General features: G+C 28.1%; 1 protein-coding gene across 25 annotated transcripts in view; it reads right to left on the reverse strand.

Moving 5' to 3' along the window:
- The window catches only part of LOC126842389 (uncharacterized), a 33,189-nt gene that overhangs the window by 3,645 nt on the left and 5,351 nt on the right, over positions 1-24,193 (reverse strand). The window contains exons 1-12 of one of the 25 annotated variants that reach the window (XM_050579374.1): positions 16,993-17,207; positions 16,889-16,918; positions 15,444-15,473; positions 15,011-15,067; positions 14,853-14,882; positions 14,719-14,751; positions 14,230-14,256; positions 14,017-14,073; positions 13,781-13,813; positions 13,600-13,689; positions 11,831-12,100; positions 1,751-1,859 (exon numbers count right to left, since the gene is read on the reverse strand). In XM_050579374.1, coding sequence (XP_050435331.1) covers positions 11,856-12,100; positions 13,600-13,689; positions 13,781-13,813; positions 14,017-14,073; positions 14,230-14,256; positions 14,719-14,751; positions 14,853-14,882; positions 15,011-15,067; positions 15,444-15,473; positions 16,889-16,918; positions 16,993-17,053 — 693 coding nt within the window. In that variant the 5' untranslated portion in view covers positions 17,054-17,207 and the 3' untranslated portion in view covers positions 1,751-1,859; positions 11,831-11,855. Of the gene's footprint in view, positions 1-1,750; positions 2,174-3,142; positions 3,233-3,331; positions 3,365-3,572; positions 3,630-3,782; positions 3,810-4,075; positions 4,109-4,209; positions 4,240-4,372; positions 4,430-4,805; positions 4,836-4,916; positions 4,947-5,029; positions 5,242-11,830; positions 12,152-13,599; positions 13,690-13,780; positions 13,814-14,016; positions 14,074-14,229; positions 14,257-14,718; positions 14,752-14,852; positions 14,883-15,010; positions 15,068-15,443; positions 15,474-16,888; positions 16,919-16,992; positions 17,214-24,193 lie in introns of those variants that run through there. The other 24 variants (XM_050579350.1, XM_050579354.1, XM_050579370.1 and 21 more) reach the window with 24 other exon arrangements.

Genomic DNA, 24,193 nt, shown 5'->3' on the forward strand with positions numbered 1-24,193 from the left:
TTTTATCTAACTTGAAAAATTACGTATAAAAATTAAATAATTACCTGTCATAATTTGCGAAACGTTGACAATGGCAAGCGTTATTAAAATGCAGTGGAGCTTCATAGTGCTGGACAATATGATTGAAATAATAATTCAAATAATATAACTTATAAGAAAAATATGAATTTTATTCTAAAAGTTGGTTTTACTTTTTGTGATACAGTGATTTTTTTGCAACTAGTCGGAAGGTCGGTGTGTTGACTTGTCAACCAAAGAAGTAAAACTAAATATATTTTACAGTATGCGCAGCGTTATAATAATTTCTAAAATTTAAAAAGTGACACTTGTGGTTTTTTAATACAAAAAAAATATCATATACAGGGTGATTTTTTTATCGTTGGCAACTCTACATCTCACTGGTTTTAATCAATAATTTTATATTTTTGTTTTTCATAGCGTTTTCGTATAATGTAATCTGAATTTTCCACAAGTGTTATTTTTTCACTCTTTTTCAAATTAGGTTTTGTGATAGCAACTTAAACCAGTCAAAATTGTTTTTTATATTATTATATTTAATTTACATATCTGTTTTTTTACGTATTTCTTTTAAATTATTCTCGAATCATATATATATATACTCTCTATATATATATATATGTACAATAATTAGACAATGTCTACGTACTACATTTTCTTTTGTACACGTTCTCTTTTTACACATTTTACAAATATCGTATCGACTATATGTATATATGTAAGTTAAAATCGTCTGGGATAACACAAGATTATATAATCTTAAAACTAAAGCGTTTTTAATTCAATATATTGTTGTTTATTTTGTGTCAAAACTGCTATTCTGAATACCACATTTCTTGTATAAATTTTGAATTTTAAAACGTTTAACACTATTTTAATACTAATTCACATACACAAATAATAACTACTAATAATTATTATCTATGGTTAGTCAAACCAATTAATATATTTATTAAATACATAGTAACTTTTATCTCCGTGCAAAATTTCCAATTTATTGTGAAGAATAAAGAATAAAATAATTATCGTAAAGTTGTAGTCGAGTTTTTGAAGGAGGGGGGGAGTGGAGATAAAAAAAGTGTTTTAAAAAGAGTTAATATTTTATACACAAACAAAGTATTAAGCATTTTTTTTTTGTAAAAATCTAAGTAGTTTTTGAGTAAAGTAATGTAGGGCGTTAAAAGAATGGCCCTGTACAGGCAATGCTTATGTGTTACATATTTATTTGTACACTTCATCTTTTTTAACTTTAATAACTATCTTATCGATTATGCGTACCCATACCAATTTTTAACCCCTAGGATCACACAATATTTTTTACCAGCATGTCTCTTATTTTTATATGGTATTTTATCTTCCAAGTTCTAGACGCCCTCCCAAAAAATACGGCCTAAAGTAGTGATTCTAGGTTGTGGCCATGTCTGTCTTATGTCTCATACAGAATTTCTAAAGCAGAAAGGTCATGTTTTATTCAGAAACTGGCGAAGTGTTAATCAATAAAAATAAAGAACAATGTTGCTCATGAAAGTAGGAGTGAGGTAAGGTTGTGAAATAAAGAAATAGGAGTCTAGGCCACATTATAGACGTCACCGCTTTAATAGGCTGAATTTTTTGGGAGGGGGCCTGGAACTTGGCCTTTTTTTACTGTAAGGTTTTGGTTGAATTATTTTTTCAATTCAGTTGTTTACACTGCAATGACAGAGTTTCATAAAATCACAAGTAATTAAGAGTATTTTATATCACTGAAAGAAACTTGTTTATTTTGTAATACATTGAATTAAATGACAATTTAGATACAAGTGCGACACATAAATATCATTAAATTAAAACAATAACAGTAGGTGCAATGTAATTTTTTTTAAAATTATCTACGAATGATGGTCTGTTTAATAATAGTACCTGAACCAAGTATCCATCTCTCTCAAAACTTCCACATAATCAACACGATTACGACGTACTGGCCTTACAGCAACAATATAGCCGAGATGAGGTTTGTATCGGAATATATTGCCATTACGTGAAGTTAACGTACATTCAGAGCCGTCTGGATCAACACTAGTGGTTCTTATGTGGTTGTCTGGGTGTTGCATACTTCGAAGCAAACCTATTAGAATGCATATTTCGTCAAGGTTGAAGAATCCTGGTGTTCCATCATCTTAAAAATTGTAAAAAAATTAATTTTTAAAAACTTGTCAATTTTAGCTTATATCTACTTTTGTTTTTTGTTAAAAACACAACTATACACGTGTATAACCGAAATTATAGAAGTAAAAAAACATTACCTATAAAAAACATCCTATTTTATTTTACCTATTTCTTATGAAATTTATTAAAATACGTTTAAAAAAAAATTACCGCAGTTTGCTCCAGAACTTTTTTTTTGAGATATTGATATGGACCTTTAAATTTTATTTATACAATCTAATAAAATTTAGAACAATAACCTTAATAGATGTAATATTTGCAAAGAGCAGATTGACAGATAGAACAAGTGTCTAGGAAAATCAACATAGGGTGTTGTGAAAGTTCTATGACTCTTTGTATTTTCATAAAAAAAACTACATTTGTGTGCTATCTTTTGGAGCTAATATATTATTATATAATAAAAAATATGGTACTAAAATGAGATGCGCCTAATTATCAAATAAAAAATAAAAAGAACAGTTGAATTTTAAAATTGTATTAAAAAAGAATTGTAAAATTTATCCAACCTGATGGATGTATGCAGTAGCTGAGTGCAACATAAAAAAAAAACATGTTTTTTATACTTCTCAAATCCTTATTTTATTTATACCAATAGTTTTAACGATACAAAAATTTATATCGGCTTGTTGCATTAAAGAATGGACCACAAAGTGTGTGATAAAAAGTCTACTTTTGGGTATTATTTTAAAAGATTTGGATCGACACTATGCTGGTCTACAAGAAAGCAAACGACGGTAATCCTTTCTTAAACAGTGACCGAATATCAGCTGGTGTTAGCTTGGGCTATTTAAAAATCTATGTGACTAAAAACTTTACTTGTTGAGGTGTGTATATATTAAAATAAAAGATTGGTACATCAAGTAGAACAAGTATAATTAAAAGTAAAATTAGTACAAATCTACATAAAAACAATATTTACCTATTGCTTCGATCAGTAAATTTTTTGTAATTACTCCAGTTATACGTCTTCTGGCTACTCCAAGCTGTGCTAATGAATCATTCTCAAAATCTGCGAAAATTAATAAGTTACAGTGTTTAAAAAGAATATTAAAAAAAAATTGGTTTATTGCCTAATACGCCAATTCATAAATGCATGCTTATTGCTTACTTTCGTTCGGACCAAGTTGAGGCACAGGGATATCTGTATAAAAAAAAAAAAATTCAATTAGTTTCTTCTAAAAGGCACACATTAATTCTATAAAAAAATGTATACATTGGTTTGATAATTATTTCAAAAGATTATCAAGACTTGTATAAAATATCATAGCATAGTTCTAAGAATTTATACTATTAAAATATACATTTTTTGAATTTGGTAAAAAAAAAAATATGCTTTACTTTATATTTACCTGTAACTTGGGATATTGCTTGTTGCACTGCCTCCTGATCGGCTATGGCAATATGTTCTGAAATACAAAAAATTACTATTTAGGATATTTTCTTATGACAAAAATTATAATATATTAGATTAGTAAAAACAAAGTTCCCGTGTTAATGAAATAAAAAAAAAATCACAATGTACTTAAACAAATAACGTATAATACATGCAGCTAAATTACCTGGTAAGTTGCTCAAAAATGAGTCATCTGAAATTAAAAAAAATATATGTTACCAAACTATGGGGATAATTAATTATATGAAAAGATGTCAAACATTTTTTTGTATATATTTTTAATTCGTAAATTCACAACAATAAGTAAATTTGAAGAGCTAGAGGTCTAAAATCTAAGTAAGTTTCGGAGAAATTACTATCTTTAGATTGTGTGAGCCATAAGAAAAACAAAAAAAGCCGTAATTATATCGTTACATAAGAATCTATGTAAAGTATTAGTAGTAAATAACAATTGGTTACCATGTTCAATTGAAAACCAGTAATTTGCTTTGTCTGAAATTAAAACGAAAATATGTTATGCCCAAATAAGTTATTAATTATTATTAAACAGATATGTAGAAATACGTCCAATAAGTGATAAAAAAAATTATTACCTGGTATAGCTAACATCACATTAAGTGTCTCTGAAATAGGAATAATATAAATTGATGAGTTAATGATGTTCAATTTTTCTAAAACACTATCATTTTATCACATTTTTCTAGTAGCAATCTATGTTTTAATTTTTTTTTTTTTTTGTTACATAATAATGATTACCGAACGTTTTATCTCCATCAATAATATTTGAAATTGCAGTCTTCAATATAGCAGGATCTATAAGCAAATAGTGTTAGAGCTATATACACAATTTCAAATGAAATCAAAATAATATATAGAATTATACATACAAACATTCAGAATAAGAATATACTTAGCTTTAAGGTAACTATTTAACTTTCCTCTACTCAACCGTTTATTTGAAATAGTAATTTTGTAAAGCCCCAAAAATGTTCAATGTAAATTTTAGGAATTTTACTCTTTTAAGTATAAATATAATTGGTTCGATTTTCTTTTTCATTTTAGTATTTATACAGTATTATTTGGTATACTGGTAGTATATACCCCTTTAACTCATATTCTGAACTGATATAAAAAAAACTATAGCTTGTTGTTAATTTATATATCATCTGAAAATAATAATATATCTTACCTCTATCAAAAACCTCTTTGATGTATTTGTCTGTAATGAATTATTTCAAACTTATGTATAAATATGATAAAATAAAAAAAATGTTCTACCGTATGAAAATTTAATACTGACTTGTAGTGTGAATCGAATTTGCATAGTCCGCTATGAGAAATAATTAAATATTGAATTTTCTATTTAGTTTTTTAACTACCTTAAAAAGGTATGTGGAAAAATTAAATAATTACCTGTCATAATTGGCGCAACGTTTACAAATGCTAGCGTTATTAAAATGCAGAGAAGCTTCATAGTGCCGGATAATATTATTGAAACAATTCAAATAATATTACTTATAAGAAAATATGAATTCTAAAAACTTGTTTTACTTTTCAATGTTAGAGTGATTTTTCTTGCAACTAGTCGTAAGGTCGGTGTGTCGACGTGTAAACCAAATGAGTGAAATAAAAATATATTTTATAGTATGCACAGCGCTATAATAATTTATAAAAATCGTAATTGACATTTATTGTTTTCTTAATAAAACGTAAAAAAGAAATAACGTATATAGGGTGATTTTATATTGTGGATAATTCCACATGTCACTGTGTTTAATCAATAGTTTAATATTTTTTTTTAATAGTGTATTCATATAATGTAATCTGAATTTTCCACAAGTGTTATTATCTCACTTTCCTTGAAATTAGGTTTTTTGATAGCAACATGGACTATAGTCACAGTTGTTAGTAATTTATTCTCAATTTTAAAAGTTAATCATATGTATGCATTATCATTTAAGGTTAAAAAGTTTTTATGAAAATAATCAGTTTGGAAGGAGTTAGGAACATTATCATTATAAGGAAGTTGTATGAATAAGTTATTTAATAAAATTGAGTTAATTTTAAAAGGTAATAAAATGTCTGCATTACCATTTAAGGTTAAAAAGTTGATATGAAAATAATGAGTTTGGGAGGTGGTAGGAACATTATCATCGTAAAGATATTGTGGTCACATTATATGAAAACACTTTAAAAGAATAATTCAATTATTAAGTAAACCCAGTGAGATTTTGTATGGCCCATCATAAAAAATGACCCTGTACATATGTGTTAAATTTTTTTATTTATTGCTTTTAAATTATTCTCGAATCATACTTACTTTAATACAAGTTTGTGTACACAGATGTGTTCATATTTTTTTTTTTATTCACACCATATAATTGTTTTTTCAATAATATATATGACATTTTTAATAGAATCCCGTGTACAGTTTTTAGATAATACCTACGTGTTACATTTTCATTTGTACACGTTCTATTTTATCACATTTAACAAATATCGTATCGACTATGTGTACTTATGTGAACGTCTGAGACGACACAAGATTATGGTAGTATTTTCACAACGTGTCGAAAACAAAGCTTTTTTAAATAAATATATTGTTGTTTGCTTTTGGCCAAAACTGCTATTCTATATAGTACCTTCCTTGTATAAATTTGAAAATGTTAAAACGTTTAACACTATTTTAATACTAATTCACTTACACAAAAATAATGACAACTAATAATTGTTATCAATGATAAGTCAAACCAATTGTAATAATGAAATACATAGTAACTTAGATCTCCGTGCATAAATTCAACTTGTTATTTGATGGCGTGGAAGTGAATACAATTTTCATAAATAATAATAATGAGCCAGAGGTTGTCCATATCCAAAAAAATAATTTACCCTTGCAAACATTGTACTATAGCACTGTTTTACATTAAAGACTTGGAAGCTTTATGTTATTTGTTTTTGGTCACACTACCATTCTGTGTAATACATTACCTAAATTTATTTTCAAAATTGATAGCATTATTTTAGTACTATTCCACATACACAAATAATAACTACAAATAATTGTTATTATTTTTTATGACAAGTCAAAACTATTATGTACAGCAAAAACATAACCATTTTTATTTCCGTGCATATTCTCTTCTTTTTGTTAAAACTTCTGTAATATAACATTAAAATCTTTGTTTAAGTTACATTGTTTGTACTAACACCGTACTATGATTTTTATACGTTTCATAATATTGGATATTATTAATTAAATATTTCAAAAAATGAGACTTTTTAGAAAGATAGCATGTTGTCTAATAGTTTGTTTCAATTTTTGTTAAGGATTTTATTGCGTCAACCAAAGCAGTTAAACTTCAGAGCTAAATTTAATATATTTTCTTTTCAGTTATTGGTTATGGTGGTCGGGTTAGGTTTTGATGGGTTAGATAAATCTAATGTTTGTTTGTATACATTATCAATAGTTTGATTGAATATATAATTAAATCGATATAATACCTTGCTATTTTATGTTATATAAGAATTTATATATTTTTTTTCATAATTTTTGAAATTATTCATTAATTTTTTTTAAGATATAAATAAATGTTGTTTAGTATAAGTTGTAAACAATAACTATATGTGTTACACTTAAGGAATCTAGAAAAAACTTAAGCAACAAATGTGATATATATTTTATTATAAAATAAAATATAGTCTAGAAAAAGCTATTACACTTTTAAGTTACTGCTTTTCAAAGTCATTTTCAACATAACATTATTCGAATTTGCCTTTTATTCTGGACTGTGTAAGCGCTTGTTACAACAGCTTAGAAAATCGTGGATTATATTAATATTCAATCATAAGCTGACAATATTCTCTAATCAGTTGCACCTCTGTAGGATTGGCAAACACAGATGTCTTATTGGTTATGTGCTACTTTTCAAATGGTATAATGTTTGATTATTCGTAAAGGAAAATATATAACATTTTTCATAAAATACTGTGTACAAGTAAATGCATACGTGTTACATAGTCTTTTGTACACATTTTTTTAAAACTTTAATAACAGCTACCGTATCGTCTATGTGTACCCATTACAATTAGAAACCACTGGAATTCCACAACATTTAGTTATTTCATCCACGTGATAAAAAAAGATGTATTGAAAAAAAGTTTTACCACAAAAGCAAAAAAATAAAATATAATAATGTTGTTTGTTTTTGGTCACACAATTATTCTGAATAGTAAATGTCTTAATTATATCTTAAAATTTGATAACATTATTTGAATACTGTTTTTGTGTATGAATTTGGGTGTTCCATACTTCGAAGCAACCCTATTGAACGGCATATTTCGGTAAGGTTGGGGAATTTTGGTAAACCTTCATCTTAAAAATGATAAAAAATTTAATTTTAAAAACTTGTCAATTTAAGCTTAAATCTAGTTTTGTTTTTTGTAATAACACAACTAATACACATGCATAACCGAAATCATAAAAAAATAAAATATTACCCATATAAAAACACCCTATTTTATTTCATCTATTTTGGAATGGAATTTATTAAAATACGTTTAAGAAAGAATAAACGCAGTATGCTTCAGATCTTTTTTTGAAGATATTGTTATGGATTTTTTTTTATTCTTTAATTTGTACTTATACAATCTCATAAAATTTAGAACAATGAGCTTAATAGTTGTAATATTTGCAAAGAGTAGATTGACAGATAGAACAAGTGTCTAGAAAAATCAACATAGGGTGTTGTGAAAGTTCTATGACTATTTGTATTTTCATAAAAAAACTACATTTGTGTGCTATCCTTTGGAGCGTAAAGTATACAACTATATTTAAGAACGCGACCTATTACATTAAAATTATATGGACCTTGAAGGTTATTTTATTAGATTTCATAAAATAATAAGATGGTTGAAAAATAGAAAAAGTAGATATTGTATTTCACTTTCAATTGATAAATTAACAATTGAATTTGTAAAAAGTCGACTCTTGGACGAAGAAGCGAAGAAAACAAAACACAGGGATCAAATAGATGAGAAAAACCCAACAAAAGGTTACAGCTTTTGGAACTAAAACCGACAGTCGTTTTCATATATTATAAGTAGGTAAATTTATGAAGAATTTCGGAAGTGAAAAATATACTTAAATAGCAAAAAAAATTTGGAAAATGGGATTGCTTCTTATTTGGAGAAAAACTATAGCTTTTATGCCCTGAAACTGAAGCTCTTATGAATATCTCACTGTCTCATACTATTTTGATGATGATTATACCTGTTTTTTTAGTTATAAAACGGTCTATTAGAAAACAAATGTCAAGGGTTAAATTATTTCAGAACATATAAAGTAACGGTATATATATTTTGACTTAAAATTATCCATGCTGAGATGTGACAGTATTAATGAAACAATTCAAATAATAAAACTTATAAAAAAATAGGAATTCTAATATCTTGTTTTACTTTTTGTGTGATTTTTCTGTCGACGTATAAACCAAAGAAGTAAAATTAAAATATATTTTTCAGATGCAGAGCACTATAATAATTTAGAAAAAAAATAGCAACACTTGTGGTTTTTGTTATAAAATAAATAACTTATACAGGGTGATATTTTATCGCTGGTGACTCTAAATGTCACTGTGTTTTATCAATAATTTTACATATTTTTTTGATAGTGTATTCATACATTGTAATCTGAATTTTCCGCAAGTGTTAAAATATATTTTATAGTATGCACAGCGCTACTATAATTTATAAAAAACTTATTGTTTTCTTAATTAAAAAAAATAACGTTTACAGGGTGATTTTTTATGGTGGGTAACTCTACATTTTACTGTGTTTAATTAATAATTTTATTTAATTTTTTTCATTGTGCATTTATATAATGTAATCTGAATTTTCCACGAGTATTATTTTCTCACTCTCCTTGAAATTAGGTTTTTTGATAGCAACTTGGACCAGTAAAAATTGTTAGTATTTTATTCTCAATTATAAAAGTGAATAAAATTTATGCGTTACCATTTAAGTTTTAAAAGTTTTTATGAAAATAATCAGTTTGGAAGGAGTTAGGAACATTATCATTATAAGGAAATTGTGGTCACATTATTTGAAAACACTATGAAAAATGAATTCAATTATTAATTAAGCCTAATGAGATATTGAGTGGGCAATGATAAAAAAATGACTCTGTACATAACATGTTCATTTTTTTTACTTATTGCTTTTAAATTATTCTCGAAGCTGATATAATTTTATTATAGAATATTGTATACACAGATGTAATCATATTTTTGTAACTGTAATAGGATATTATTATTCTTTCAAGAAAATTTAATATATTTTTAGTAAAATATCGTGTGCAATTTTCAAATAATACCTACGTGTTACATTTTCATTTGTACACGTTTTCTTTTATCTGAGCGCACGGCCAAGCAATTCCATTGTATCTTTGCACAAACCAATTCACCCAGTTTTTCTAACCCACATAACTCTGGTTCTTCTTATAATAGGCTATTGAAATTTGGAACATAGATTAAACTCATGTAGCTTAGGGCACGGTAAAAATATGAGCCCTTAATAGTCAGCCCTTTCAAAATGGGAGGATTTCAAATTTAGCATTTTTGTTACTGACTCACTCACTCATCATCAAAATTATAAGACACTTACCGTATAGGTAGAAACTTTTCTTTGAGTTTGTGTGAGCGCTTGTTACAATAGCTTAGAAAATCGTGGATTATATTAGTATTTAATCATAAGCTGATAATATTCTCTAACCAGATATACCATTTGCAAACGCAGATGTCTTATCAGTTATGTGCTACGTTTAAATGCTATATTATTTGATTATTTCTAAAGGAAAATATATAACATTATTCATAATATGCATACGTGTTACATAGTCATTTGCACAGATCTATTTAAGACTTTTAAAACAACTGTCGTATCGACTATTTAATAGGGTTGCCAACCGTCCTTCTTTGAGCAGGACAGTCCTACATTTGTATGATTTGTCCTACGTTCAACAAAGCTTTAAACTTTTTGTAGGACAATCCTATATGACAGTTATGTCCTTATACTATAGAGTAAAGTCTATGAAAAATTGAAAAAATACTTAATTATATTTCGTTATTATTATATTTAATTTTATCAATTGTTTAGCTTTATCACTTTTATCAGATTTGTTAAATTTTTTTATAGACCCAATTCTGTATCCGATGTGTATAGGTATATAATTAAGATTTAATTAGAGTGGCAAACATCCAATTGCTATATACTTTGCTTAATTGCTTAATTGTTATAAATACTTAAAAATGTAGTAACTGCGTTCATTTACACGATATATAATAGTCGAAGTTAAATCCTCCGAGTCAAAAGTATAAATAAGATTCAATAAAAGTGATATAAAAAAAATATAAAAGATTATTTATTAAAAATATACATATATTCTATTCATTATATTATATTCTGTTGACTCAAGGCCGGATTTGTTAGTCGGATCCAGCTCCCTATAATCCCTGAAATACATTTTTTTAAATAAGTATACTCAATAGAAAGAATAATACAACTCAAAGACTTTATGACTTCAAGTGTCTCAGCCCAGAAAACATCTAGAAATCACTAAGAAATCTGAAAAATATAACTATTTCTCCTTTTTGACCCCTTGGACATATATGGAAAAATACTAAACCCTACTATTTGAGCCAATGAAAATTTAAAACCTATAATACCTGTTTTTTACACTGCAATGGACGAAAATTAATAAAATCAAAAGCCATTGAAAGTATCAAACATTACTGATAGAATTGTTTATTTTGTAATACATTGAATTAAATGACAGTTTAGATTCAAGTACGTCATAATATGTAAATTATTAAATTTAAATAAAACATAAGGTGCAATTAACTTTTTTAAAAATAGCTACAAATGATGGTCTGTTAATTGATAGTACCAGAACCAGTTATCTATATCTTACAAAACATTCACATATTCAACATGATTACCACCTACTGGTCTTACAGCAACAATAGGTAGGTTTTTGTTGAATTAATATTTCAATTCCGTTGTTTACACTGCAATGGACAGAGTTTCATAAAATCACAAGTGGTTAAGAGTATTTTATATCACTGAAAGAATTGTTTATTTTGTAATATATATTAAATGACAATTCAGACACAAGTGCGACACGTAAATATTATTAAATTAAAATAATAACAGTAGGTGCTATATACTTTTTATAAAATAGCTACGAATGTTGGTTTGTTGAACGATAACTATAGAAATAAAACCAAGGGCTGAGTAGCTCACTCAAAACATCCACATATCCAACACGATTACCACCTACTGGTCTTACAGCAGCAATATAGCCGTGATGAGCTCTGTATTGGAATGTATTGCCATTTTGTGAAGTTAATATACATTCGTAGCCGGCTGGATCAACACTAGCGGTTTTTATGTACGTATCTGGGCGTTCCATACTTCGAAGCAAACCTATTAGAATGCATATTTCGTCAAGGTTGGGAAATTCTGGTGTTCCTTCATCTTAAAAATTGTAAAAAATTAATTTTTAAAAACTTGTCAATTTTATCTTGTATCTACTTTTGTTTTTTTGTTATAAACACAGCTATACACGTATATAACCGAAATCATAGAAAAATAAAAACATTACCCATAAAAAAACACCCTATTTTATTTTACCTATTTCGAATGAAATTTATTAAAATACGTTTAAGAAAGAATAACCGCAATTTGTTTCAGAACTTTTTGACTTATTGTTATGGATTTTTTTAATTTATATTTATACAATCTAATCAAATTTAGAACAATAAGCTTAATAGGTGTAATATTTGCAAAGAGCAGATTGACAGATAGAACAAGTGTCTATAAAAATCAACATAGGGTGTTGTGAGAATCCTATGACTACTTATAAATAAACTTTATTTGTAGTTGAAATAAAAGAAAGAAGGTATTTTATTTAATTTTTCGTTAATAATGTCGGGCACATATAACAATATTGTAACGGATATAGAAACACTTTTAATTGATTAAATAACAATTGAATTTGAAAAAAGTCGACTGTTGGTGAAATAGGTGAGAAAAACCCTAAAGTGTTACAGATTTAGGAACTACAACCGACAGTATTTTTTTTTTTAAATCTTATGTATGAAATAAAGGTCATATTTGATATGAACGTAAATTTATGAAGAATTTCGGAAAACAAAAATATACTTGAATAGAAAAGCAAATTTGGAAAATGGGTTTGCTTCTCGTTTAGAGAAAAACTAAAGCGTACTAACAATCCAAGTGTGATATTTTGGTTCATTGATTCAGGTTGTTCAGATAAGAGAAAGCTACTTCTACTCCATAAAGCAACTAAAAACTCCACTCAATATTGGTGTTACCAAAACGGAGGAAGTTGTATTGCGATAAAGTTGATAATGAAGAGTTTCTATGCAATTATTTATTATTATATAATTAAAAATATAGTCCTGAAATGAGATGCGCCCAATCATCAAATAAAAATAAAACGGACAGTTGAAGTTAAAATTTGTATTTAAAAATATAATTGTAAAATTTTCCAACCTGATGGACGTATAGTAGCTGTGTGCAAAATAAAATAAAAAATATGTGTTTTATATTTCTCAAATCCATTTTGTATTAATACCAATAGTTTTAACGATACAAAAATTGATAACGGCTTGTTGCAAGAATGGAACACAAAGTGTGTGATAAAAAGTTTAATTTTGGGTATTGTTTTAAAAGATTTGGATCGACACTGTGCTGGTCTATAAGAAAGCAAGCGACGGTAATCCCTTCTTAAACGGTGACCGAATATCAGCTGGTGTTAGCTTGGGCTATTCAAGAATCTATGTGGCTAAAAGTTTTACTAATTGAGGTGTGTATATAATAAAATGTAAGATTGGTACATCAAGTAAAACAAGTATAATTAAAAGTAAAACTAGTAAAAATCTACATAAAATAATAATTACTTATTGCTTCGATAAGTACATTTTTTGTAACTTCTCCTGTTATACGTCTTCTGGCTTCTCCAAGCTGTGCTAATGAATCATTCTCAAAATCTGCGAAAAATAATAAGTTAAAGTGTTTAAAAATAAAAAAATTGGTATATTGGCTTTTACGTCAGTTCATAAAGGCATGCTTAATGCTTACTTTCGTTCGGGCCAAGTTGAGGCACAGGGATATCTGTATAAAAAAAAAAAATCAATTAGTTTCTTCTAAAAGGCACACATTAATTCAGTGAAAAAATGTATACATTGGTTTGAAGAATATTTTAAAGGAAAATCAAGACTTGTATAAAATATCATAGTAAGATTTAAGAGTTTAAACTACTAAAATATATATTTTTCTATTTTGGTAAAAAAAAATATGTTAAACTTTATACTTACCTGTAACTTGGGATATTGCTTGTTGCACTGCCTCCTGATCAGCTATGGCAATATGTTCTGAAAATATACAAACAATTACTATATAAGATATTTTCTTATGACAGAAATTATAATATATTAGATTAGTAAAAATAAAGTTCCCGTGTTACTCAAATTAAAAAAAAATCACAATGTACTTAAACAAATAACGTGTAATATATACAAATAGGTTACCTGGTAAGTTGTTAATAAATGAGTCATCTGAAATTAAAACAAATTCATGTAATCAAGCTATGTGGATAATAAACTTAGTGGAATTGTGTTCGAGATTTTTTTTTTAAAAATATTTTTAATTCGTAAATTTACAAAAATAAGTAAACTTGAAGACATAATAATAGACACTTATAACAGACCTCAAATAGGGGCTGTTCAACAAATCTCGAGACTAGTTTCTTTATAGACAACGATGGATATTGTCAGAAAAATGAACTACATATTTTTCAAAACAGAATTTTTTCAATGAAAACTTATTATTTTTCAAGTTAATCAAACACGAGGTACTATTTAGATTTGAGCTAGAGATCCAAAATCTAAGTAAGTTCTTTTACGGAGAGACTACTATCATTCGATAGTGTGAGCCATAGGAAAAAGAAAAAAATACCGTATTTAGACCGTTATATAAGGATCTATGTAATGTATTAGTAGTATATAACAAATGGTTACCATGTTCAATTGTAAACCAGTAATTTGCTTTGTCTGAAATTAAAACGAAAATATGTTATACCCCAATAAGTTATTAATTGTTATCAAGCAGCTATGTGGAAATACGTCCAACAAGTGATAAAAAATTGTATTACCCGGTATAGCTAACATCACATTAAGTGTCTCTGAAATAGGAATAATATAAATTAATGATTTATGATGTTCAATTTTTCTATAACACTATAATTTTATCACTTTTTTCTGTTAGCAATCTATGTTTCAGTAATTTTTTTTGTTACATAATAATGATTACCGAACGTTTTATCCCCATCAATAATATTTGAAATTGCAGTCTTCAATATAGTAGGATCTATAAGCAAATAGTGTTAGAGCTATATACACAATTTCAAATGAAATCAAAATAATATATAGAATTATACATACAAATGTTCAGAATAAGAATATACTTAGCTTTAAGGTAAATATTTAACTTTACTCTACACAACCATTTATTTGAAATAGTAATTTTGTAAAGCCCCAAAAATGTTCAATGTAAATTTTAGGAATTTTACTCTTTTAAGTTTAAATATAATTTATTCGATTTTCTTTTTCATTTTAGTATTTATACAGTATTATTTGGTATACTGGTAGTATATACCCCTTTAACTCATATTCTGAACTGATATAAAAAAAACTATAGCTTGTTGTTAATTTATCTATCATCTGAAAATAATAATTTATCTTACCTCTATCAAAAACCTCTTTGATGTATTTGTCTGTAATAAATTATTTCAAACTTATGTATAAATTAGATAATATAAAAAATAACTAAAGTAGATTAAAAAAATAATCTAAAACTAACGTTTTTATGTGCCCTAAAAAGTATAAAATAACCCTCCGGGGGTCCTGATAACCAAATAGGACAGGTGAACTAGAAAAACTTGGGGCGCATCTTTCTACTTAGATATTAAAACCTAAGCTTTCATGCTAATGCATTAAGTTGTCTCTCATAATGCTGTCTCTCTAATCGAACGGATCAGAATGTGATAGTATGACTTTTTATCGGAAATGAAATTTAATGGATTTTTATGCCACTTGCCTTAATTATCATTGAAAATTGAAAAGACTTAATTGCTATTCTCACCAAAGTTTGTTTTATGTAGGTTGCTTCAATTTTTTGTTAACTACCTGCTTGCTTAACATTTAAAGTAATGTGGTGCTCAATTTTACATGACATGTCATTAAGTATTATTTTATTTAGAAGAGAAAAGATGATTGGGCATGAATTATGAGTTAAGGTTGTTGATTAATGAGAAGACAATGTTATTATACATTCAGACGTGTGAAGTAGTAAAGATGCGCACCACGTTTTTCTAGTTCACTTGTCCTATTTGTTTATCAAGACCCCTGGAGGGTTATTTTAAACTTTTTAAGGCGCATAAAAACGTTATTTTTAGATTAATTTTTTAATCCACTTTAGTTATTTTGTTCTTTTTCGTTTCCATATGTACGTATCTATATATTTAAATGTACAATGTTATATAATGAATATACATATATTTATATACATATATATTACATATAAATAATATTATTACAATATTATATAGTAAAATCCGTCCATTTCGTCTGTAAGTGGTGATTACATTAGAAAAGGCTGCATGGTCAGAAGGATTATCATAAGAATTAGTAATCAATTTAAAAGCTTATAATTTTAGATTTACAACTGTAGAAATTATCATAAAAGTTGAAATTAAGTTATAACTACTTTGTAAATTGTCATAAAAGTTGAATAAAAGTTGTAAGAAAATGCAAAAAAGGGTAATGATGAGAACAGGTTTGAACCTGGTACCACTCATGTCTGAGCACCGTTCACGCCCGAACGCACCACGCATAATTTTTGCTGGCAGGTGAGAAATAAGTCTTTTTGAATTGCAAGATTCCACCCGGAACGACAGACAAGAAATCGACCCCATTTCAACACCCTAAGGGGTAGAATTTTCTACCTCTTGTGGATTAATAACGCATTGTCATCGAATTGTGATCTACCCTGAAAGTTTCGGTCGGTTAGCTAATCGGTAAGTGCTCGAAATTTGAGTTGCAAGATTCTACCCGGAACGACAAACAAGATTGTGAGTTCATAATAACGTTATAAAAATGTTCTACCGTATGAAAATATTTAAATACTGACTTGTAGTGTAAACCGAATTTGCATAGTCCGCTATGAGAAATAATTAAATATTAATATTTCTATTCAGATGTGTAAAAAGGTACGTGGAAAAATGAAATAATTACCTGTCATAATTGGCACAACGTTTACAAAAGCAAGCGTTATTAAAATGCACAGAAGCTTCATAGTGCCGGATAATAATATTATTAAAACAATTCAAATAATATACCTTGTAAGAAAATATGAATTTTAATATCTTGTTTTACTTTTCAGTGTTAGAGTGATTTTTCTTGCAACTAGTCGTAAGGTGTGTCGACGTGTAACCAAATAAGTAAAATAAAAATATACTTTATAGTATGCACAGCGCTATAATAATTTATAAAAAACGTAAGTAACACTTATTGTTTTCTTAATATAAAAAAAAAATAACGTATACAGGGTGATATTTTATTGTCGATGACTCGAAATGTCACTGTGTTTTATTAATAGTTTTATATATTTTTCTGATAGTGTTCATATGTTGTAATCTGAATTTTCCGCAAGTGTTATTTCCTCACTCGTCTTGAGTATAGGTTTTTTGATTGCAACTTGGACTAGTCAAAATTGTTCGTAATTTATTCTCAAGTTAATAAAACGTATGCATTACCATTTAAGGTTTAAAAGTTGATATGAAAATAATGATTATGGGAGGTAGTAGGAACATTATCATCTTTAAGATATTGTGGTCACATTATATGAAAACACTTTAAAAGAATTATTCAATTATTAAGTAAACCTAGTGAGGTATTGTAAGGCCCATGATAAAAAAAACGATTCTGTACATATGTGTTACATTTTTTTTATTTATTGCTTTTAAATTATTCTCGAATCTGATATAATTTTTTTATAGAATTTTGTATACACAGATGTATTTATATTTTTGTAACTGTAATAGGATATTATTATTCTTTCAAGATAATGTATTATATTTTTAATAAAACCTCGTGTACAATTTTCATATAATACCTACGTGTTATATTTTCATTTGTAGACATCCTCTTTTATCTGAGCGCACGGCAGTGCGCCGGCCAAGTTCCAGCAATGCCATTGTATCTTTGCATGAACCAATTCACCCTGTTTTTCTAACCCACATAACTCTGGTTCTTCTTAAGATAAGCTATTGCAATTTGGAACATAGATTAAACATATAACATGTATATTATTAAATTAAAATAACAACATTAGGTGCAATTTACTTTTTTTAAAATAGCTACAAATGACGGTCTGTTTAATGATAGTACCAGAACCAAGAAGCCATCTCTAACAAAACATCTACATTTTCATAGCGGTTAAGACCTATTGTCCTTGTCGCAACAATATAGCCGATATGAGTTCTGTATAGGAATCTGCCATTTTGTAAAATAAGCACACAAAAAACACCATTTGGATCAACTATAACGGTTTTTCTAAAAAAATCTGTAAATCGCATACCTCGGAGCAAACTTATTTTGACGACATATTTCATCAAAGTTGGGGATTCCTGGTGTTCCTTCATCTTCGAAGTTATAAAAAATGTATTTTTAAAATCCCAATACCTACTTATACCTACTTTTTATACTTAATCTATTGTTTGCATTATACATTTTCAAAATTGAATATGTATGACAACATTGAAACATATGCGTCTGTCATTACCATAGTAAATGTGACAGATATAAAAGTTTCAATTAATATCTTTAGCCGATATCAGTCATAATCGGCAGACAGTCATTACAATCAACTTAAAAGAGTACTACGTTATGTTAAGGGTACTTGTCTGCTTGGTCTCATTTGCACAACAAGTGAAGGAGTAAGCTATTTAAAGAGATACGATGATGCAGAATTCGTAAATGACGTCAATAATAAAAGATCCACTTTTGGGTAATTATTTAAAATATTTGGATAATCCGACGGTAATACCGTCAGAGGCCGAGCAACTGGCGTAGCATCGGCTATACAAGAGTATATATGAATAAAATAATTATAGCAAATCAAAGTTGTGTTATCTACATTATGGCTTAGCCGGTTTTATGCCTCATTCAGAAACTGGACAAGTGTTAAGCAATACAAATAAAGAACAGTGTTGCACATGAAAGTAGGTGTGAGGTGGGATTGTGAAGTAAAGAAATATGAGTCCTGGCCACAATATAGATATCACCACTTGTTTAAGCTGATTGTTTTGGGAAGGGGTCTGGAACTTAGCCCTTTTTTACTGTTAGGTTTTTGTTGAATTAATATTTCAATTCCGCTGTTTACACTGCAATGGACAGAGTTTCATAAAATCACAAGTGGTCAAGAGTATTTTATAACACTGAAAGAATTGTTTATTTTGTAATATATATTAAATGACAATTCAGACACAAGTGCGACACATAAATATCATTAAATTAAAATAATAACAGTAGGTGCAATGTACTTTTTATAAAATAACTACGAATGACGGTCTGTTTAATGATAGTACCAAAACCAAGGAGTGTACATCTCTCAAAACATCTACATTTCCAACGCGATTACCACCTAGTGGTCTTACAGCAGCAAAAAAGCCAAGATGAGGTCTGTATTGGAATGTATTGCCATTTTGTAAAGTTAACATACATTCGTAGCCAGCTGGAGCTACACTAGCGGTTTTTATGTATGAATCTGGGTGTTCCATACTTCGAAGCAAACCTAACAGAAGGCATATTTTGTCAAGGTTGTGAAATTTTGGTGCCCCTATATCTAAAAAATTGTAAAAAAATTATTATTGAAAACTTTTAGCCCATACATACTTTTGATTTTTGTTTAAAACACAGCTAATACACGTGTATACGCGTAACCAATGAAAAACAAATCATTTTCCATAAAAAATACCCTACATTATTTCACCTATTTCGAATGAAATTTATTAAAATACGTTTAAGAAAGAATAACCGCAGTTTGCTTCAGAACTTTTCTTTGAGTTGTTGTTATGGATTTTTTCACTCTATTAGTCGGTAATACTTTCTAAAACGGTGACCGAATATCAGCTGGTGTTAGCAGCGGCTATTCAAAAATCTATGTGGCTAAAAGCTTTACTTGTTGAGGTATGTATATATTAAACATTTATGATTTGACTGGTACATCAAGTAGAACAGTTATAATTAGACGTAAAACTAGTACAAATCTACATAAAATATTAATATATACCTATTGCATGGATAAGTAAATATCTTGTAACTTTTTCTAATATACGTCTTCTCTCTTCACCAATGAATCATTCTCAAAATCTGTAAAAGTATAAGTTAAAGTGTTTCAAAATAAAAAAAATTTGGTTTATTGGCTTTTACGTCAGTTATTAAATGCCTGTTTAATGCTTACTTTCGTTCGGACCAAGTTGAGGCACAGGATATCCCTGATATTTTGATTTTAGTATTTGTACAGTATTTTGGTATACTGATACTATATACTCCGTTAACTCTTATTCTGAACTGATATAAAAAAAAAACTATAGCTTGTTTTTAGTTTATAAGTCATCTGAAAATAAAAATGTATCTTACCAGCATCGAAAACCTCTTTGATATATTTGTCTGTAATAAATTATTCCAAACTTATGAATAAATATGATAAAATAAAAAAAAAACCAGTACAGAGGGGTCGGTGCATAGTGGGGACGGAGCATAGTTGGGTCGGGGCATAGTGGTGACGGGGAGGTCACAGGTTTACAGGAATTTTTAAATCTGAAAGTGATAAAATCACTTTCGAAAAAACGCTTCGATGCAAATCGGTAGTTAGTATTTTCAAGCCAGTACAGTCCAAACCAAGCACAGTATAAACCAGCAAAGTTAGAAAGTTTTAAATGAAGATTCTGTATTTACAAATGAGCATCAAAGCGTTTATTTGAAAGTGATTTTATCCGAGAGGACTAGTACAGTAGAGTATTGGCATAATGTAATCAAAGCAATGAGGAAACGGAGAGGTCACAGGTCTACAAGAATTATTATAAATAAAAGTGATAAAATTGAATAAAATCGCTTTCAAAAAAACGCTTTGATGCTCATTTGTAAATACAGAATCTTCATTTAAAACTTTCTAACTTTGCTGGTTTATACTGTGCTTGGTTTGGACTGTACTGGCTTGAAAATACTAACTACCGATTTGCATCGAAGCGTTTTTTCGAAAGTGATTTTATCACTTTCAGATTTAAAAATTCCTGTAAACCTGTGACCTCCCCGTCACCACTATGCCCCGACCCAACTATGCTCCGTCCCCACTATGCACCGACCCCTCTGTTCTGGTTTTTTTTTTTTTGCAAAAACTTAGTGGACCAAATAACACATATACAATGTCTTGTTATATTTTGTTGGAATGGTCGACGATTCATGTTTCAATCGTTTGTACTCCATAGTTTAAATTATAATCGCTTATTCTCAATAAAATTAATATTTATGTATTATATACTTCCATTAAAGCAATCTCACACAAACTATTTATACTTCACAGATTATATTATTTCAAAGCTATATTATACTTCTATTTTACTAGATTGACAATGTACAAAATAAAATGCAACTAAAAAAACCTTTTCATAGATCCTTAAAATGTAAAGGGTGGGATAGTGAAACGGGTTTTACCATTTAAATACATTAGAAAATCGCCGTTTTACTGCCTCATCCTGTATAATAATTTCTTGTTATTTTCTAAAGAAAAATCGATTTTCTTACATTTAAATTAAAATAAATCGTATACTGGTACTGTGATGGAGAAAACAACAAATTTTACCTACATATATTACTTATTAGTTAAATATTACTAACGTGTATAACTAGCAATCGGCTGTTGCCTGTTATTTAACAATAACCTTTTATGGAGATTTTAAAAATTGTGTTTTTTTAATAATAGCATAGGAGCAGTATCATGATGTTAAATGTTCACGAGATTTGATCTAGTCATAAAATAAAGTATTATCATTTATGACTTAATTATTATTAAAATTTATCTTAATAGTAATAGTACATAGTAATAAAATAATGAAATATTTTATACAAAATTAGAGCTACAAGTTGATAAACTAAAAAATTAAAATTAGCACGAAGCAGATTATCTAATATTAGACAATTTAAACAATCAAGCGTGAATCTCTTTAAATGAATAACAGTATAACAATATACAAAACATTAGTTTTCCTTTAAAAAAATTGTATAATAAAAAAAACATTTTGAGGCGGTATACTGCATAAAAACCAACACTTAATCTGAATCCAAAAAACAACAGTCCTCTTCATTATTTGCAGGTAGTTGGACATTATATACTCATAGTTACACTTCGGAAAGGTTATATAACGCAGGCTATAAAAAAACGAGATAACGACAGTGGTTTTGTCGTATCAGAATCATTAAGTGTCTTAATAAGTACACGGATAGGTTTTATTCCGAATAAATCGAGTTTCTACTATAATCAGTTACACGATTTAGTCGCCTGTGATATCATGTAATAAACACAATATTATGATACCGATCATTGGGCCCTAAACTAATCTAACACGGATAGACGTTACCAACTGATAAATTTTAGTGACTGTTCGTTTCTCACATCTGGTACACCGGGTTTTGAGTTGACTAGATGAAATTTTCGATTTATAGAGTTGCTACTCGAAGGAATTGGTCCAGTATTAAAAAAGTTACAGTGTATACAGATAAAAAAAAAACACACATCAGAGTAAAACCAATACCTTCTCCCTTTGCATCGAAGCTAAAACATTTTTCTGGATTTTTGTGTAAAAGACATCAAAAGTGGTCAAATTATATGTTTTTGGGGTCGGTGATTACGAATTTGTTATCAGTTCTCAATTTTAATCATCCGGAAAGAACTTAAGTAAAAAAAAAAAAAAAAATTGAATTTGTGTAAACTTTAAGTCAAAAGTGGTACTTGAGCACAAAACCTAATAGTATCATTCTGCATAGATATAAATAAAATTGTTTTAATGATTTGATCAATTTTTTTGAAAGATTTTAGGTGTTTTTGTTAAAATATACGAAATCTGCGAAAACACAGTTTCCCGGCAATTAAAAAAAAACAGTAGTGCCGAATTTTTTTCCCGTTTAATATGTTATGGGTACATATGAGTTCCAACTACTGGCAAATTTTCAATCCAAAAGTTTCAAAATTACCGCTAAAAACCCCGAAAAACAAAAAAAATTGTACTCCCCCTAGGGGGGTGGGAAATGGGTATAGTTTAAGTTTGACACAACTGACGTGTGCGGGCATACCAAATAAATATTTCTTATACATTTCAACTCGATCCGACTCTTTTTCTCGAAATTATAGCCAGTAAAAGTTCTAACTTAAAAACTCGTACGGTTTTTTTTTGTTTTTTCAACTTTCGTCTGTGAAGAATTAAACTTTTTCAACTTTTACCCCCCTAAAGTACCAACTAGATGAAATTTTCGATTTATAGAGTTGCTACTCGAAGGAATTGGTCCAGTATTAAAAAAGTTACAGTGTATACAGATAAAAAAAAAACACACATCAGAGTAAAACCAATACCTTCTCGCTTTGCATCGAAGCTAAAACATGTTGTACCGTATGAAAATTTAATACTGACTGACCTTGAAACGGTACGGAAAAATTTAAATAATTACCTGTCATAATTGGTGAAACGTTGACAATGGCAAGCGTTATTAAAATGCAGAAAAGCTTCATAGTACTGGACAATATTATTGAAATAATAATTCAAATAATATAATTTTTAAGAAAATATGAATTTTAATATATTGTTTTACTTTTGGGGTTAGAGTGTTTTTTCTTGCAACTAGTCGTAAGTTCGGTGTGTTGACGTATAAACCAAAGAAATAAAATTAAAATATAATTCACAGTATGCACAGCGCTGTAATTATTTATAAAAAACGTAAGTGACACTTATTGTTTTTTTAATATAAAAAAAATAACGTATTCAGGGTGATTTTGTATCGTGGGTAACTCCACATGTCACTGTGTTTCATCAATAGTTTATTTTTTTTTTTTTCATAGTGTGTTCATATAATGTAATCTGAAACACAAGTGTTATTTCCTTACTCTCCTTGAAAGTAGGTTTTTTGATAGCAACTTGGACTAGTCAAAATTTTTAGTAATTTATTCTCTATTTCAAAATTTAATAAAATCAATGAATTACCATTTAGGTTTTAAAAGTTGATATGAAAATAATGAGTTTGGGAGGTGGTAGGAACATTATCATCGTAAAGATATTGTGGTCACGTTATATGAAAACACTATGAAAGAATAATTCAATTATTAAGTAAACCCAATGAGATACTGTGTGGCCCATGATAAAAAACGACCCTGTACATATCTGTT

This window comes from Adelges cooleyi, unplaced genomic scaffold, assembly GCF_023614345.1.
Source record: "Adelges cooleyi isolate 19-005CV unplaced genomic scaffold, UGA_ACOO_1.1 ACOO_flye_CR_arks_rails_tigmint_CR_PRNA_519, whole genome shotgun sequence".
NCBI lineage: Eukaryota > Metazoa > Arthropoda > Insecta > Hemiptera > Adelgidae > Adelges > Adelges cooleyi.